The sequence below is a fragment of the Apteryx mantelli genome, chromosome 5 (genome assembly GCF_036417845.1).
Source record: "Apteryx mantelli isolate bAptMan1 chromosome 5, bAptMan1.hap1, whole genome shotgun sequence".
NCBI classification, from domain to species: domain Eukaryota; kingdom Metazoa; phylum Chordata; class Aves; order Apterygiformes; family Apterygidae; genus Apteryx; species Apteryx mantelli.
Window position 1 is genome coordinate 66,880,170 of NC_089982.1, and position 18,555 is coordinate 66,898,724.

An 18,555-nucleotide genomic window follows, 5' to 3' on the forward strand; every position below is an offset into this window, starting at 1 on the left:
TGATAAAGTCATCTTTTAAATACTTTTGAAATGTAACCTGCCCCTACTGTCCCTGTTACAAACAGCAGAAATTTATCTGCTCGACCAATGTTGAATTTTTATGCGTCTTAAACCATAAGAGCTACATTTACCCACACAGATGTTTCAAGAAAATCTATAATGCTTCCTTATAATCTATTTAAATCATCAAATCTCCCTCTCTCGCTCTCACCACACCTTCTTAGCAACCAATTCTGGCCCCTTTGCTGTCTTACAACTAAACTAGTAACTTTTGCACTAGCTTAGTACAAAACTAGCAGTACTTCTACAATGGTAGGAATTTCTACCGTTCCAAATTCTCTCTCTGCTGTGTCCACTTCCCATCTCTTTTCAAGTCTCAGAAACTTTTGTTTTTTACTGTCTCACTTGTGCTTGCAAGCCAAAGATATAATTTCCTGTTAGTACTTATGGCCCTACTAGAGTATTCTCTCAAAGCAAGAAAAAAGCCAGCTTGCTCAATTTCTGTAGATCTAATTATTAACCAATCAAAAGAAATATCAGACAGTCTGCACCCAAGGAACAGGATGAAAATAAATCAGATAAACTATTTGTAATAATAAAGTTGCTAAAGTTAAACAATTAAACAGTTCATTTTTTCTTATTTAATAAATAATATCAAAAAGTGAACCGGTTCTTTTTTTTTTTTTTTTTTTTTTTTACATTATTGGAAAAAACAGTCTCTTGTCTAACTCCAGCAATTATACAAGCCATTATGAAACAGATTTAGATTTGGAGACCAGCTTTTTGGGTGGACATTCAATATCCCGTTTAATTGGAGTCCAGTGCGCATAGCCTCATAACTACTGATGACTTCTCCACTCCTGGGCTTGGTCTTCTTTTTTGTTGTTCTGGTTCCACTGATGACCTCACTGTTCTTTTGCCAAAAAAAAAAAAAAACAAAACAAAAAACCCCAACTTATTTCATATATAACATTGAAAAAAATATGCAAAAACATGGCAAATTCCAACATCTGATCAAATCATAACTACCTTTATGCTATCATCATATAGATGTTCAATTATATTTGTTGCATCAACAGTAGCATGGCATTTTATCTTTTGCATTTTAAAAAAAATGAAACCAGATATTATATGCACATACGCACAGAGAGTACACTTGACAAAAACACTTTCATGTGGTTTACATTTCACTTTTATTTATTCCTCAAAACCGCCCATATTGCAGGGTTTTTTTTCTTGATGAAATATGGAACTGAGCAATTAATTCTACAAAATTACGGTAAAAACTTGCTCAATTTTCTACCTTATTGCTAAGAAACTTTACAGGTGCACAGTTTGTAAAAATAACCCTTTTAAGACTGAATGTATACACATGCTACAGGATAAAAAAAAAAAAGAAAGCAATTAGCACAGCACCTCCATATGGGGCAAATGCAGTGCTGAACATAGAAAAACGTTAACAAAGTTAGAACTGCTCATTTATTTTACAACTTTTTTATAAAGGGAAGAAATCGTTCAGTCCTAAAAGGGTTAAGTAGAAACCCTAATATACTTCTTTTTCTAACAAAGCTGCCACTCAATCCCACAGTACAGTGCTTGAAAACAAACTCAAAAGTCTGGCACAGGAAAGTATACACATTTGTTCAGTACTCATAAACACAGCTGCTTTTGAAAGAAAGTAAATAATATGGTTAATAATTGAAGAGCATTTAGTTTCAAAATGGACACCTCTATGGAGTCATTTAGTCTACAGTGGGTAGCTTACTTATGATAGCTAATTAGTTTCACTTGGCATTAATATTATGTGTACAGGGAATTCACAGATTTATTTCTTCAGTTCATGCCTTTTCAGGTAACCATTCTGATCTTATAAGTCTGTGCAATAAAAAGGATAGAATATCATTATTAACACAGTCGTGGGAAACCTTCAGGGGCAAATAATTAGGAAAAACATCAGCAGCAGGTTATTAAAGACTATGCTAGTGTTGAATTCTGAAATGCAGTTCCAAACAAAAAGAAAACAAGAAAAGGCATAGCTAAATTTGAGCACTTAATTTGCTTTTTCATCCTAAAGTTGGAACTAGAACAACATTCTGAACACAGACTCATTTTCTATGTACATAGAATTAACAGCAGACTTAACAGCTAAAGTTGAACAGTTATAATAGTTTCATACTGAAACATTCTAAAAGTAGTTTAATCAAAATCTTTAGATATTGTTAATATCATGAAAATTGATTAACAGCTCACAAGGCCAATAAATGTAACAATATCACCCCACAGGAAAAAGTTCAGGAAGATAATATATCTGAACAACTGGACATCTTAACAACAGTAAGGACCTGGAAGACCATTTCTGTACTACAAATTACCTACTGGCAACAATGGAGCCACAAGCCCAAGGAAAAATACAGGGTTTTAAATGGTCTTGTAAGCAGAATTTAATAACCTTTTTTTCACCCACTAGGCTGTAGTGTGTAAAACAGCAGAAATTAGGCTAAGTAGTTAGATTCTTTACAAGTCAAAGAATATTATAATATACTCTATTGGGCAAACTTATTGCAAGAAAAGAAACTGAATATAAAAAGTATTGCATTTATATGTAAAAATTTTAAAATAATGAATATAAAAGCAGGTGTCAAGTTCTGAAAAGCTATTTAAAATATTCTTTGAAGGTTAAAAGGCTTGTTATGGTTTACCTACTGTGTGTATATAATGTCTTGTTTTGGAATATCCTTCTAAATCTGATACATATCACTTATGTTAATTCTCAGTCTAATTAGTGCTGAAAAACTGTGGCCCTTGAATGAAGCAGTATTGTAAGATACTTATGTGCTTCTAACAAAAACACTGTGAAATGATTCCTGCCACAAAACAATTAAAAGAAAGTTACATAGCACATACACAAGTAAACAGATTTGCAAGTAAATGCCAGTAAACAGTTTAAAACAGAGATAAGGCCACAATGAATTCTGCCCTTGGTCACTGAAACAGAGATGAGGTGAGGCAGTATTCACTAGTGCTAAGAACCAGCATTGTGACTATGTCATGGGAATAAGTATCATAATACAGAATAGCAAATATGAAGGCCTGTGGTGGAATACAAGCACATTTTAGAAGGACAGTGGCACTGACAAACTATTAGCTAAATGTGTTTTGTAACTGATTTCTTCCTTTAACCACATTGTTTTCAAGATATACAAAACATGTTCAATGGAGCACTGAAGCAAGCATCAGAATGGAGCATCGCAGCAGACAAACATGGTGCAGAGACAATGCTTTAAAATGGTGGCGGTGTTGAAACTGGAATAAGTGGTCAGAAAATAACCCTATGAAAATGGTCAACAGATAAGCCCGAAGGCAATGCACTGTAGAAAGCCACAGGTTCATGTTTACACTGCAGTTGTGGCTCTTGCTTCAGGGTATAGTAAAGGCTGAACACACCATCAAATTTGTATTTTGGCTTTTAAAGAGGAAGGTCGCTATCAGAACTTGTCCTATGAGTCTATGCCTAGTTCTGTGACTACAAATGAACTACTGGGATATATTTTCAAATACAAATGAAGCAAGCAGGTTTACAAGGAGGGATAAAACATGGCAAGGTTAAAGTGAAAAACACACACAACAACCAACAAAGTCAAAGTGCAAATGAGCCTTAAATTTATGATGGAGAGAAGACTGGAACATTGCACAAGCTGTTGGCAGGGAAAGAGAAACCCACAGGAAATAAGGATGGGAGGAGTTGACATCTTGATAGTGCTTTTACCGTTTTCTATTTGCCCATTTCTAAGTAATAAAATTTACTTCTAGTTATTATGGTATGATCACTTCACAATGAAAGCACGTTCTCAGTACAAGCCTTACACCAAAGTCTGGCCTAATTTACTCAACAGTATGAAGAAAAACATGCTTTTTGTGATTCCCGGTGATGAAGGGCATCACCTACCAATCCCATTTGTAGCACATACTTCTCATGATATTTTAGTTACATGCCAACAAGACAGAAGACATGCTGCCAAATGAAGTTATTGGGAACATTCCACTTCTGAAATAAAACATTTAACTTACACTTAATACAAATTATGTACAAGATTAGAAAACCTGAACAGATCCTGAAACATTTTCTGATGCAATATGACTGAGCAAGGAAGAGGGGGAGAAACACAGTAACAACCCTTCAAAAACACCAACGTATGCCTGTGACGTGAACAATCATTAACATGACTGCTTGAGATGCCACTTTAAAAAAACCTCACGTAATGTTAGAACCTCATGAATTATCACTATAAATACATATTTTAAAAAAAGGAAAACAGAAATAACTATTAACAATGACTGAAAACAGAGCACTAAAGTTAACATACATTGCATGTATTGCAGGCAAGGCAGAGGCATTTTTTAAAGCTTTTGCACAGACTTCATATAATCTTAAAAAAAATATGCTGGCCTTTACAAGGTTCTACTTGCTGAAATAAAAACAATTTCAGTTCATAAAAAGTCACAAGACTTCAGTTTAAAAAAAGGAACAGTTCCAGCCACAGACCAAAAATATATATATTTTTTTTAAACTGGAAGAGTATGGTAATTAGATTATACAAGCATGGTCAGGCTTGGAACCTGAATATACTTCAGAGCAAAAGCTCAGAGGAAAAAAAAATATAAACTATTTGGTAACAAAAGTGTACTATATGTTGTGATACAAAAAAGGTATGGTGAAAATGTACCTTTTATACTAAAGCTTATACAAGTTCCTTGGTCCATAAAAACTATGTGTTCATGTTTTCTAGTTTGCTCAACATGTATCCCAGCCACATTTTTATTTCTTGCCCATTAAAAAAAACAGCTGAAAAATAGATTTTCAATAAAGTTATTATGTTTCGGATGTATTTTTTTTTATTGTGGCTTCTATATTTAAGATCAGCACTTGCAGGTACAAGGTTCAAATAACATCACCTAAAATGGAAAGGTGTTTTCCCATGAAACCACAAAAATTGTTCAGTTCTCTTGAATGTAGCACTTAAAAGTCAGTTAAAGTCCAAACAAACAACGGTAGTTAGGAAACTACAGTTGCTGTAGATGATGTGACATTGGTTGGATTTGTACTGACATTTGTGTAACTTCCCTCGCTGTTTGTATTTGTTTCACTAGAAGCCATGAGGCTTGAGTTGGCTCTGAGGATTGCTCCAGCAGCGCTGCAGTGTGGTCGTGGCCCTGGTTCCGGTGTATATGTAAAGGTAAGGCTGGTGGAGTAAATTATGCCATCATTACGGACCAAAGTTACTGGAACCTGGACTGGCTGACGGACCCACCTCCAACCCTCTCGAAACGCAGAAATATCTGGAACAACACATAGCATGCTCTCTGCACATCTGGAAAACAGGAGAGTGAACTAAGAATAATACAACAGCTTCAAAAATTATTAGACGCTATTCAAAGTATTCAGTAAAATGTAAAAACCAAAAAAGCAGTAGAAAATTCTGTACCTGTACATGGTTTCAGCTTCCACATCCCCAAACCAGACACGTAAATTTGGAGTGAAGTTCTGTCCTGTAAGTTCGAGCATTGCTACATCCCCGCCACCATTCAACTGGAAAGGGAGTGATGAGAGAAGAAAACTCAACAAAACCAGATATATTAGTAAAAATAAACAACCACTCCTCAAAAAACAGAAGAAATTTCTTCACAGGGCATACAAGAATTCTACACAATGCTGTTTTTATTAGCTGGATAAAACAGAAATAAACACACCTACACAGCTGAGCTATGAAGAAAAAAAGATACTGCCAAACAATTGGAAAGCCTAAAGTAACTTGTAGTTCTTCATAGTGGCCACTTACAATAAAGCAGTCAACAAGCAAGGCTTTGAAAACAAAGATCAAAGAATCTTTCACAGAACACATTAGAACTTCATGATTTTCAGCAGCAGAAAGCAGATTTCCTTAATAAGGATTCAGTCTGGCTCTGTTTGCTGTGTAATTGGCTGTTTTAAGAGCCAAAATAAATTCTAAATAATCCAACAGAAGTATAAGTCCTAAGGATATACCTATCACAGTATTTTAAGATAAAAAAAATTCTTAACATACAAAACAGTATTAATGTTATTCCAGTGATGAATATGCTCGAGTATTTTGGAACATAATCAAGAAAAATTATAGCAATGTCATTTCCTATTTATAAAACTGGTAGGAATGTTTTTCTACAATAATCCATAAAGGTACTAGGAAGGTTAAATCAGTACCACAAAATATTTTCACATTAAAAAGTTTATTTTTTAAAAAAAAATCACTTACTTGAAGACTTTCTACAACAGGCACAGGTGTTACTGGAGCATGGACCGGTCCCATCCCCTCATAAAATGTGTATTCTGCTTTATCTGTGCTAATGATTGTCCAAGAAGCTCCATCATTAATCATTTCTTTATTTGGTTCTTTTGGGCATGGAGTGGCCTTAGTAAGAAAAAACAGTTTTGCACCTGATCTGTAGATTCGTTTGACAGTTACAGAGCTAAAAAACAACTGAGTCAGTAACAACGTCTGCTATTTCAAAAATGTTTCGTATTCTTTTTCTTCTAACAAAATGCAATAGAGAAATAGTCGCATGCTGCTCAGCAAAACTGGTAAAAAACTAAAACCTCTGAAGACATTGTAACTCTTACCTATGATGATATAGCCCACTCTCCAACCTTCTGTTTATTATTTTAATTTTAGTTCTGCTTTCAAAGTATTAACATTATACAATAACCATTAACAAACACAAACTATAGCAAAAGGAGGAGCTACTTTGTCATTGATACAAAAAACCCTACTCTAAAGTGATCAAAACTGCTGCAGACTGAAGTGGACATATTTTATTAATTACGTTTTACATCTGCCCAAGTACCTAGATTTTTTTTTTAAAAGGAGTTCTTCATCATCCACAAAACGATGGAAAATACAAACTTATATTTCAGTGTTTGTACAAGGCCATGGGCAGAAACTGAAATGGCAAATGAGTCAGAAATTTTCCTTGTTTCCTTGAAAATATATTACCAAATTAGTCCAAAAAGATATAAAATACATTGACAGCTATATTCTTCTGGCAACTAAAGCTTCTCTGAACAATTCCATAGTCTAACAGTCAATAAGGAAATTCTGCATATAAGGTTTAAAAACAGGTACAGGAAAGAATGTACTCAGAAATTCAAATTTTAATACCTAAATTCTGTTTGTTTTCTTTCATAAAGCTCAGGATATCTAGGCATCTTTTCACTCTTTTTAATTGTTAGATAAACTTCAATTAGCACAAATTGCCCAGTTCAGATGAAAGGAAGTTGAGACCAAAGCTGAATTCAGGTGCACTCTTCATTCTGATATGATCAGGTGAAAAAACGCAGAAAACAGCTTGCAAGATAAGTGTGCAACTAGGATAGTGCCTAGAGATCTTTGCCAGGTCAGGACCCAATTGATATTCTTATTAGAAATAGAACCTTATGAGGCTTCTAAACTACTAGCTTAACTCTAAAAAGAGAAACTGTTATCTACTATTTTGAGGTATGACATTTCTCCTACATGTTATCAGAGAGACTACAATTCCTGAAGCTGAATGGACCAACATGCTTCAACTCAAAACAGATAAAAACTTGGGTATCAAAAATGAATGAGTTGAACTGGTAGTTACAACTCAGGTTCCTGGAGTCACCACTGACCGTCTTCTGAAATCACCAGCTCAATGTGCAGTGGCAGCCTAAAAAGTCAACACAATGTTGGGCACCATCAGAAAAGGAGAATAAGATATCAGATATTAGTTAGCCATTGTAGGACCTTGGTTAACCCACATCTGCAACAGTGTGCAGTTCTGGGTACAGAGAAGGGCAACTAAAATCGTCAAGGGGTTGGAGCTGCTGGTCTTAGGAGAAGAAATTAAAAAGACTGGGACTCCAATTTGGAGAGAAGAAATTAAGATGATGATGGGCAAGGTGAATGCAGAACTATTATTCACCAAATACTGCAAAACTGCAACTAGGAATCACACAGAGAAACTATTAGATTATTCAAAACACATACAACAAAAGCTCTCTACACAGAAGATAGGAAACCTCTGGAACTTACTGCCACATGAGGCTCCAGAGAAAGACAGCATCAGCACATTCAAAAGGAATCAGACAAGCTAATGGACTGCACATCTACAAACTGATACTAAAAGGTAGAGCAAAGCCAGGAATGTATCCTCCTACGTCCCTATGTGGATGCAGGTGAGGACAAGGGGAATTGACTGCAGAAAGTGACCAGGGTTTGCCTGCTCTCTCTAGACAGCATCTCTTATCGCTGTTATTAGAAATAGATGCTGGGCTCAAAATGGGCTATTGCTCTGAACCAGTAAGGCACTATTTATATTATTTCTGTATTCTCCAGAATATATGACCATCTTTAAAAACAGATCTGTCTGGTACTTCAAAAACTGAAGTTCAATTTTCAAGTAGGTTCATGTTGACCTTCTGACTTTTTACAGCCTCTCTGCTTTAATCTTCTAATTTCTCTATACTCAGCTGTTTCCATTCACCCAAGAAAAAACTGTCACCCTAAAGCAAAGCTTTTTACTCTGATCACAGTTCAGTTAGGCTCTTGTCCTAGGACTTATATTCAGCAGTGAGTGTGGAGCAGTGGGCAGGTGAAAGATGATACACATGTCCGTTTCCCTGGTTTTGGTCTTATAGTTCAAAGGAAGAAACAGATAAAATGGGACCTCTCTCCTGACACTGGCAGACAATGCTTATTTTTCATAGTGATTTCACTTACCAGACAGTGATAACAGCCCTATGTGCAAGTTTGGCAGATTTTATTCAGCAAGGAAGCAAGTGGTAGCCTTGCTTTTCCTACTCTACTAAAGAAATTCAGAAGAGAGGGTGGCCTTGTCCTTTTATCCTAGCCCTAGCCCTGTAAAACTCATAGCTCTTATCAGACTGAGCTCTATGAGTGCACAAACTGAGGAGTGTGAGGATGCCCCTGTACTCCCACATGCATTTCCAGGATACTGAACAGGCAGCTGTTAGAGAAGCAGGAGTTGCTTCTTCATGCAGCTCTCCCCCACAAAGTAGTCTGAGAAAGATCAAAGGGCAAGGCTGATCCTCAGTCACTGCAATTCCTGTTTCTTTGCTTTCTGTTCTGACAAGAGTCCATTGTCCATTATGAGAAAGTATGCTGCTAGGTATCTCTGCTATCTGTGGGCAGAACCGAGAGATCTGCTCTCTTCTGAGCCACAGGTCATGAATATGTTTCCTGAAATATGAACAAGGCCTCTGGTATTTTCTTTCCACAGTCTCAATTCAGGATAGAGGTCAGCTCAGCCCTCACCAGTCTTCTTGTCTCTTCCCTTAAATTACAAAAAATCTTTAAAAGGTTAGCTTCCCCCTTTTCCTACATCTACCTTTCCTACCCTTCTACCCCTAGAAGCTAGAGCTGTTCTCCTAGAAAGTCCTGAGTCTTTTCCAAGTGTGGCCATCTTCATAGATCACAGTGTCATCTCCCAATACCCTTTGCTATTTGAGCTGCCCTGGAGGTTTAAAGAGAAGATGGAGCAATACTCATGTAGGCCTGAACTTAGTCCCTGTCTTGTTACCCTGACGGGAATTATCACACTGAAAATCTGCTACAAACATGCTAACCTACACATGAGACTGAAAGAAGAGTTTGTTAGCACATTGTATAAGCTGCCAAAGCAGCTGCACACCATGACATTTTTTACAGCTCTTCCTTGGGGTTCATTCCTGTCACAGTAACTTGCTAGGGATATTGTTCTCCCCCTGCTGGAAAAACAAATAATTGAAGACAGAGATGGCTACATACTTTAAAGACACAAGATTTCATGAAAAGGTTAATTTTCCAAATCAAATTTCTTTGGCTTTATAAGTTACCATGGCCAACTACAGTAACTTCCTATGCTTATGTTCTTAGGCAGGAGCAAGACAGTGCAACTCTGCTAAGTTTCTAAAGAAGTAAGATCACGATGAGTTGCATCATTTCCTATTTTCTGTAAGCTAAGAGCAGACACATACATAATTAGTACAACTCTGTTGGCATATGTCAACTTGTTAAGCCAAGCATGCACGAGTTCATAGTTGATAAAATATAAATTCATTGTCTATACAGATCTGGAAGAGGGATATGAGAAAAGAAAAACAGATTTGAAACAGGACAGGTATTACTTTTCATCCTCTGTGTTTTCAAAACAAAATTAGACTCACATTCAAAAAAACCTGCAAAAGTGACATTTATACACATTTTGGGACAATTTGGAAAGACTCTGCAACCATACTTCTCATCTGGTAGAACAGGTTTAAACAACTTACTTGAAATTGTATGATTCTCTCCTGGGAAAGGCACAAATACATTCTCTCAGTGTCCTTAAGGTAGAATGCACATTTATGGAGCTGTGATACTGGATCATCTGCATCCAGTAATGCTGTTTGTTTATCCACTTTTCGAATTATCTGTGAATGAGAATTGCACATACATAGTTAGGACAATTTCTGTATTCCATTACACTGGAGATTACATAAGTAATGTTAGCAAAGGAAGTGAAAGGTCATATTTTTTTAATTCCAATACCTCACTGTTCTAATACTAACATTTGTTCCATAATTTCTAATACTTTTGACAACAAAGATACAATATTAAAGTGATGTTTGGTACTACAGCTTCAACGTAACAGGTGCTGCATGCATATATATTTTATCTTGTTTGCTATAAGAGTGGGGAAAAAAGTCCACGCTTCACAAAACAGCAAAATCTACTTTTGTTCCATTTCCTGATACAAAAGAGCAGGAGGTCAAGTACTAACATACTTTTACAGAAGCATGTGCTTCCACTACTGATAGCATTAAGAACAGACTGTGGCAGACTGGTTGCTGAACTAAAGTAGTTGAAAATAAAGAATTACATTATAAGTATTCAGATGTCCTTAAGTACAATTTTGCAAACACAACGATCATAGTGCATCTAATGATAGTTGGTCATTAAATGTTACTTAAAGACAACTGCAAAGAACAATCATTCCTTACATCTGGAAGTTTAATGCAAAAATCTGCTGTCTTAATTCAAAGCTGTTACAGTATTTTATTTTTTAAAAATTAAAAAAGTTATTCCCTTACAGACAGTGGAAATCTGTAGCTTGGAATTTTAACTCAACTTCTAGAAAAAAGTTAATACTTCATTTTATGCAACATCAGCAGAAGCAGCAGCCATAGTGCTTGAAGATTTCTAAGCCGACAATCAGAAAGCCAACCATGTCCTCTGGGATTTCTAATGATAATAAATGGCATTATTAGCAATATAATTTTCAAGGTTAACTTGTTTCTTCAAAGTTCTTCACATCAACCTATAAAAAGTCTGCAAGTTACCTTTAAATCACGTCACCTTCAATCAGTCTTGAAGGCAGCATGACACATGTTCCAAATAGCAAACACAACAGGAACCTTTAGCTTGACTTCTTTTAATCTATTTCTACCTATACATATGGTTTCTGGAGTCATAAATGACGGCATCTCCTTTAGGCAGTAAGCAATGTTTACATGAAGCCCATGAATAAAGTGGAATCCTCCTACTGAATTTCATGCTGAACCAGATCAGTAGCAAACAAGTCTGGATTTTCCTGTCAAGTAACATGATCTAATAAAAATTGAGATCTATTTAAATCATCATTTTATTCCATTTACTCTGAGCAGACTTATCTTCTAGCAGAGTCTGATAATAGGAGAAAAGTTCTCAGTACAGTCATAGTAAAATACCTCTGGGAAGGTGAAACAAAAGTCTGCCTGCAGGGAAGTTTGGTTTTACCTTGGCATGTTCTAAGAAAAACATTTCAAATTGAAAGTGGAATTAGCAAACCCTCATGTAGAATTCATAACAGGCTGACAAACCACAATTTCACCAAAGATCTCATGTGAAATATGGTTTATTATCAGCCATACAAAATTCCATTTAGGCTGGCATTTAAGTGCATAAAACAGGAAAAAAAAACCCTATAATTCCACTTAAATTTGTTTTAAAAATACACATGACCCAATGGTATCCACCAATGTTTATTTTTTTGGTTCATGAACCATAAGTGCTTCTAATCAGTTTTGTATCTGTGACAAAGACCAGGGTTGAAATTGTTTTTTTTTTTAATTGTTATTCAAAATGCATTTACAACGTTACATATTTAAAACAGCATTAGTAAAGGTCCAAAATGTTTCTGCACAATGATATTGGTATAATTATGTATCCTTAGAAGCACACAGAAGTGCTTTTAGATTCAAATCAGTAAAGCACTTAAAATGGTGCTAAACTCTTAACAAGTAGAGTAGTCCTATTGTCTGCAAAGAAATTACTCATCTATTTAATATCAGTATTTAAAGTATTTTGCTACACTAGGAAATACGTTACCATTTCTAAACTTGACTTACTTTTTCTTAAGAAGAGCCTGCAGAGTAATTTACTTTTGCAAGTTTGACTTTAGAAAATTTATCTGTGCTTACTTTACAAGCTGTTCGTCACTTACAGAATTAATTTGCAGATATAAAGCAAAAAATAAGATCATGTTAAAATGAATACGTGCTTTATATGGAAAACAGCATTATCAAAAGGAAACACATGAAACCAAAAATTATAAAGAATGCAAACTCAACTATGTAATTACACTAAGTAGCAAGCTACAAATTAATTACAGCATTGGAGAAATTAAACTGTACCAGTCTTGGGAGTGCCATGCCAGTAACTGAGCATACAAGTTTGACAGTCTGCCCGTAATGAATGTAGCCATCTCTCACTGTGAATTCTTCTCCTTCTGATTCATCATCGTCCACTGCATGAAACAGGAATTCCACATTATTTGTTTTAAAACATGTCTCTCTTGCTAGGAGGAATATTTAATATCACTCTATTACATCAAACATGCACTCAGCAACAAAACAAATCTGTACTTAGGCAATTAATAAGGAGGGAAAATGCAAGACTTTTTTGTGGGGATGGAAGGAGGGAGGTGAGAAAGAATATATTGCTTCATTTTTTACTTACAGAGGTGAATGTAAAATGCTCCCCACTGTTGCGAACTGGCATGGAAATTACCACCTTCTACATGCAAATATCTGGTGCTAACTGTTTGGGATCGAAGTCTATTAAATAGTGCCACTTTTGTCCCTGATGCAATACATACTGCAAGGAATACATACAGACTTGAGATTATAAAACACTTTAGTATTACATAGAGAAGCAATAAAAAGTGACAAATACAGTGAAATGACAAATAGAGGAAATCAAGAAATAATTCTTGTGAAGTACTTAGGCTACTTTTAGTGATCATTTTATTTGAAGTATAAGGAAAAATTATTCTTAGAAATCACAATCAATTGAAAGGAAGACAGACACAACTACATAAAATTGTAACCATGCAATGTGAAATTTTCTCAGATCTGAACTTATTTTATTAATAAGTTCATTCAAGAGGGAGAAAGGCTAAGTCTGCTCCCCTAAAAAAATTCAGCTTACCTATTATTTTGTCATCAAAACGGGCATGTTTCTTCTACTTGGTTCATATTTACTGCCCATCAAAATTGTCTGAATACAAAGTCAACAGTGCACAGTCTGAGCCCACGGGCACGAGCTGCACAGCAACAGACTGCCTTTAGTCATGCTGCAAGTTAGCAGCCCTGAGTCCACATTCCACAGGTGCACGGGTTCCAGCCCAACACAGACGGAAGAGCCTTTTAAAGCACTAGTGAAGTTAAAAAACAAAAGAGGGCAACTCTTGAAGTGCTCCAGTGGTAGGCAGGCAAAAACTTTGGAGGAAAAGTAAAAATGCTCCCAATTGTACATTAGCACCAGAAATATCTTTAGTTGAAAAACAGGGTAAGCAAAGAAATCTGCATGAAATAGCACTCTACAGATTTCTTAACCAAGTACTTAAAAGCAAACATGCAAGATATATTAAAAATAAAACCAACATGAAAATGGCATGAGACAGTAAGAAGCTGGCTGTGATGTGAAAAAGTGAGTTTGGTAACATGGTGCTACTCATTTATCACAATCTGAAAGCTATCCCTTTGCTACCAGTCAAGACATTCTAAGCACCAGACCACAGCAGCTTAAGAGATCCAGCAACTCAGACAGTGGAGATGGAACATTCTTGACGCATTTGTCTACACAGATTCACTCCTGAGAATAAAGATTTTTGATGGACCTTTTACATTTACTACATAAGACTGACTGCAAAAAACTCATTTACAGTATAATCTATTTAAACTGAAACACTAAAATACACTGATGTGCAGAGTTCTGAAGTACATTAGGAAAAACTAGAAAGTGATAATTTTATTGCATTTACTTCGACTTGTAGTTAAACCTCAGAGCATGTAAGAAAAAATGAATAGGAGGCAAAATGAATTGCTACATAAAGAAAAGAACTGCAAAACAAATACTTACAGTCTGCATTTTTCAGGGACTGTTTCTTTTTAGAAGGTTTGGAGATGACTTTGATCCGTTTGCTGAGGAACACACCAATGTCGTCACTATTGCCATAGAACATTTTTACTGATAACATGAAGTGCTTTCTCTTGTCTGAGTCAGATATGTACAATGTTTTGGCTGTGCAATAGTTCTGTAGGTAAAAACATACTATTGTTTCTTTTTTCAAATCAACTAAGTTCAAGAGCCTATATACATTTAATTATGAACAAAACAAGACAATTTCCTAAATCACGTCAAAAATTGCTTTCTCCATCTCTTACCACTAACAATAACACTTGAATTCTTTTTTCTAATTGATATGGAACACTTTCATATGGACTACTATTTAGTTTTGTGAATGACTTCAGTACTTTAAATTCTTTCTACAGACCCTGCTAAGACTGGAAACCAGATAATTAGAGACTACAGGCATAGCAAAGCCATGCCTGAGTGGATGAGAGCACTACTAAAAATATATTAAGTATAGCTATATAAGCAGTACAGTGGGTACACACAAGAGGCTGCCTGCACAGAAACTGTGTTTGAGTCAAACCTTTCAAGAAAGAAGGAGAGAGGATTGGGTTTTGAAACACTAGAAAGTTACTAATGGCCAAATGTTTAAGCTAGGTGACAACAGGAGCTTAGATATCTCAAAAGGAACTTTTCTCATCCTTCATTTTAAGAACTGAGCATTCAGAAATTGCACAAAATCAGTGTTTATCTTGGTATTACACCAAGCATGCTTCTGAGAAGTTATACTATAAATGTTAAAGCCTTACCATCTTCAGTAGGATCCTGTGAAATCACGTGTTTAAGCTAAAAGGTATATATGGCATGGGTATTTTGAGAAAACCACTTGAGATAGTAATGGCTCTTGGAAATAACCAGCCAGATTGCAGGACAGTGCAACAAATTTGTTCAGACCAAAATCATCTAATCTGTGGTGACCGAGTCACTAGCTTCCATGGCAGCACTATGATGAGGGGCCAAGACAGGGAACTCAGATTCTATTATATACTTGAAAAAAAACCTTCAGCAACATATGAAACATTTCTAAGGAGACTGTGCTACAAAAACTACAGTTATATAGCACTGCTTAATACAACACCAGCCAAAATAGGCATCTACAGGCTGTCAGTTTTATTCCAACTATTTACGTCATCAGAAATACCTTTAAAAAATTGTAGCAATTTATAGCACTGTAAAAAAAAACCCCTACTAAATCTATTAAAATGTTAACTTTATTTTTAATATTCTGATGCAAAGCAACTTAAAGCCTACCTCTAGCAACAGATGTTGTTCAGATACTTCCTTGGTAAGATTACCCATTCACACAAGCCAGTGATATGGACACATGACAAATGAAAACAGTTTGAGCTAACAACCTTACTTCAGTTAACTTTTGATGCCTACCAAATAAACTAACAGTTTACTGACTCAGACTTTGAATCAGCAATGCCGAAATGAAAAGTTAATATCCTATTATGATCCTATGACCCATCAGGTCCACTGATTCACACTGTCCCATGTATTTCTGAGGGATTTTTTTCTAACCACTTATGTAATATCTGCCACAGTATACCAGAGGTTGTCAATAATAAGCAAGCACATTCCTTGAAAGATGCACCACGTAGTTTTAATATCCTTTGCAGTAGTTTGACTGTTTCATTACACTTGCTCTACCTTTCCTTCCAAGTTCAGCTGCTGCATTTCTTGGTCACTGTTTCCTATTCCAATGAAGGCGCAAGGTTGTGATTCTTGCTCAGTGCAACCATCTCTTTCCATCTGCTCTTTTTTTTTCTTCCATCCGCTGCCCATAAGATACACACATGGAGGGGGACAAAAGAACCTGAAAATGAAAAATGTACGATAAGATTACATACAGCTTTTAAGAAAAAAAATATTTAGACACAAACTGTTGTGTACCCAAAGCTTTCTTAGTCAATTTATATTTTGCATTCCAGTTTATACATGCATACCCTTCACCTGCCTTGAAGATTTTCTAAAATGCAAGTCAAAAGGGGGAAAAAGTAAGAAAAATTAGCATTAGGTGCATTGTCACAGAGCACCTTTCCCATTCAATACGATAGCTAACACTCTGTATCTCTATAAAATGAAAATGCTTTATACCCTTGGAAAGAAAAGATTCTTAAAAAAAGAAAAAAAAGGCACCTTAGAAGTGATGATAGTATTGTGCTTTCATAGGTGGTTAATATGATGCAGTTCCTACTGCAGCAGCAGCAGCAGTTCCACAACCTAATTTAATGGGCGACTGTTGACTACAGTTTCTAAACATTTAGTGTATAATCATTAGCAAGGAGGAAGTCTCTATTCTACCCAAACATAAATCTTTTTTACAGTTTATAAATGGAATAAATGATTTTACATCTTCACTAATAACTGCAAAAGACATGATTTGCTCTCTAACAGTACTGAGTGAAATCAGTCTACTGATTAGGTACCATTTACATCAACCCGTTTAAAATTAAACACAACATTGTAATACCATATCTTGCTCCTTAAAGTTTCTGCAAACTATTAAAATGTAAATCCTGACTGCTTTTGGTTTTAGTCACAGCTAAACCATTAGCCAACAGCTTCAGTGTATTTTTCTTCATTTAGTTAAGATCAAAGTTGAAAAAGCAGTAGAACTATGAGTACATGCCAGTTTTGAGGTAGCTAAAGAGGTGTGAAGGGAAAGGATAACAAAAAAGTTTCTAATCATTCTGTTTATTTCAAATCAGAGTATAGCATTTAACTTGGCAAATCTGAAGTCCAAAGAGGACTCCTACGTTATTCCTGTAGGTAGGTAAAATTTTTTTGAAAATTTGGCCTGGGACGACCGAATTAGTGGATTGTTCATATTATTAAACACTATATAAACTTTGATTAGTATAAGTCAGCTTTAGTATCAAAACCAAGTTTAATATATTTCTTTATCTCATCTATTCAGTACAACTAATTTTATTTAACACATATAAAATACTTTTTTAAATAACAGAATTCTAAACAGGTGAACCCAGCTAATAATCACATAACAACACGTGTAAATACTAGGAATCTGAATAAATGCAAAGATTTGTAGTCATTTCAGTTAATTACACAGAATTAATGTATATTCCTTGTTAGCTAAACAAAGAACCAAATTTTAAAAGTTTTATTGCAATTGAAAATGTTTCAATGGTTATGATAACTATTCAGAATAAACCACTTCAGTCAAAAAAAAAAAAATCAAGTTTTCAGTCTTGCCAAATGAATTCACAGTGAAAATTTTTCACTTAATTTCACTCTTTTGAAAACACAGCACAACTGATAATACACACACACACATATATATATATACACACACACACAAATATATATTTTTATATATATATATATAAAAAACTTAAATATCTATGGAAGTTTTTCAAAAGCATCATTCTCTGGTTTGAAAAAATACCACCTACAGAAGAGAATTAGTAGAAATTTTAAGTCATGAGGTCAAAAGATATGCATGTTTGAGAAGCCCATCAAATTAGTTTGTGAAACTGCTCCTACAAATTGTTTTTTAAACTTAATAAATCTAAAGTGATAGAGAAAAAAAAGCTAGTTTGTCCCCATTATGGTAAGTCCTTTCAGCAAAGATGTATGTACCATAAAAATTACTTGCTCCTTCTGTTGCTGTCACGAGCATAGAAATTTTGATAAATACATAATTGTGAATTAATGGAAGCTACTTGTAGAAGTGAACTATTCAAAGTTCAACTACAAATATTTTCCACATTCTTATTTCACCAGCTTTAACTATTTGTATTTTATTCTTTGAGGGAATTATGGGTCATAGGAAGGTCTGGAAGTTTTTCTTGCAGTTGTAAAATGCAGAACACAGAGAACCAAGGCACCAGGTAGAAACATGCCAATTTGCAAAGCAGATGTTTCCTTATGGAACTGTCAGCTTGAGAAACTACCCAGTAAAGTATCTCAGAGACAATATTTTACACTTTCTGAGTAGCAGTGTAAGAGTATTGCACATTCACAAGCTAGGCCACAAATTACAAAGCTGAAAATTATCGTTATCTGACATAGGATGGATTATTTTAATCTTACTGCTGTA

The 18,555-nt window shown here is 35.2% G+C and overlaps 1 protein-coding gene across 5 annotated transcripts in view; it reads right to left on the bottom strand.

Moving 5' to 3' along the window:
- Positions 1-610: 610 nt before the first annotated feature.
- Positions 611-18,555, bottom strand: part of RBPJ (recombination signal binding protein for immunoglobulin kappa J region) — a 63,509-nt gene continuing 45,564 nt past the window's right edge. For all 5 annotated transcript variants that reach the window (XM_067298158.1, XM_067298159.1, XM_013960026.2 and 2 more), the window contains 8 exons: positions 16,143-16,308; positions 14,436-14,610; positions 13,032-13,169; positions 12,707-12,819; positions 10,325-10,465; positions 6,291-6,446; positions 5,484-5,587; positions 611-5,369 (listed from right to left, as the gene is read on the bottom strand). In XM_067298158.1, coding sequence (XP_067154259.1) covers positions 5,054-5,369; positions 5,484-5,587; positions 6,291-6,446; positions 10,325-10,465; positions 12,707-12,819; positions 13,032-13,169; positions 14,436-14,610; positions 16,143-16,308 — 1,309 coding nt within the window. In that variant the 3' untranslated portion in view covers positions 611-5,053. The remainder of the gene's footprint in view (positions 5,370-5,483; positions 5,588-6,290; positions 6,447-10,324; positions 10,466-12,706; positions 12,820-13,031; positions 13,170-14,435; positions 14,611-16,142; positions 16,309-18,555) is intronic.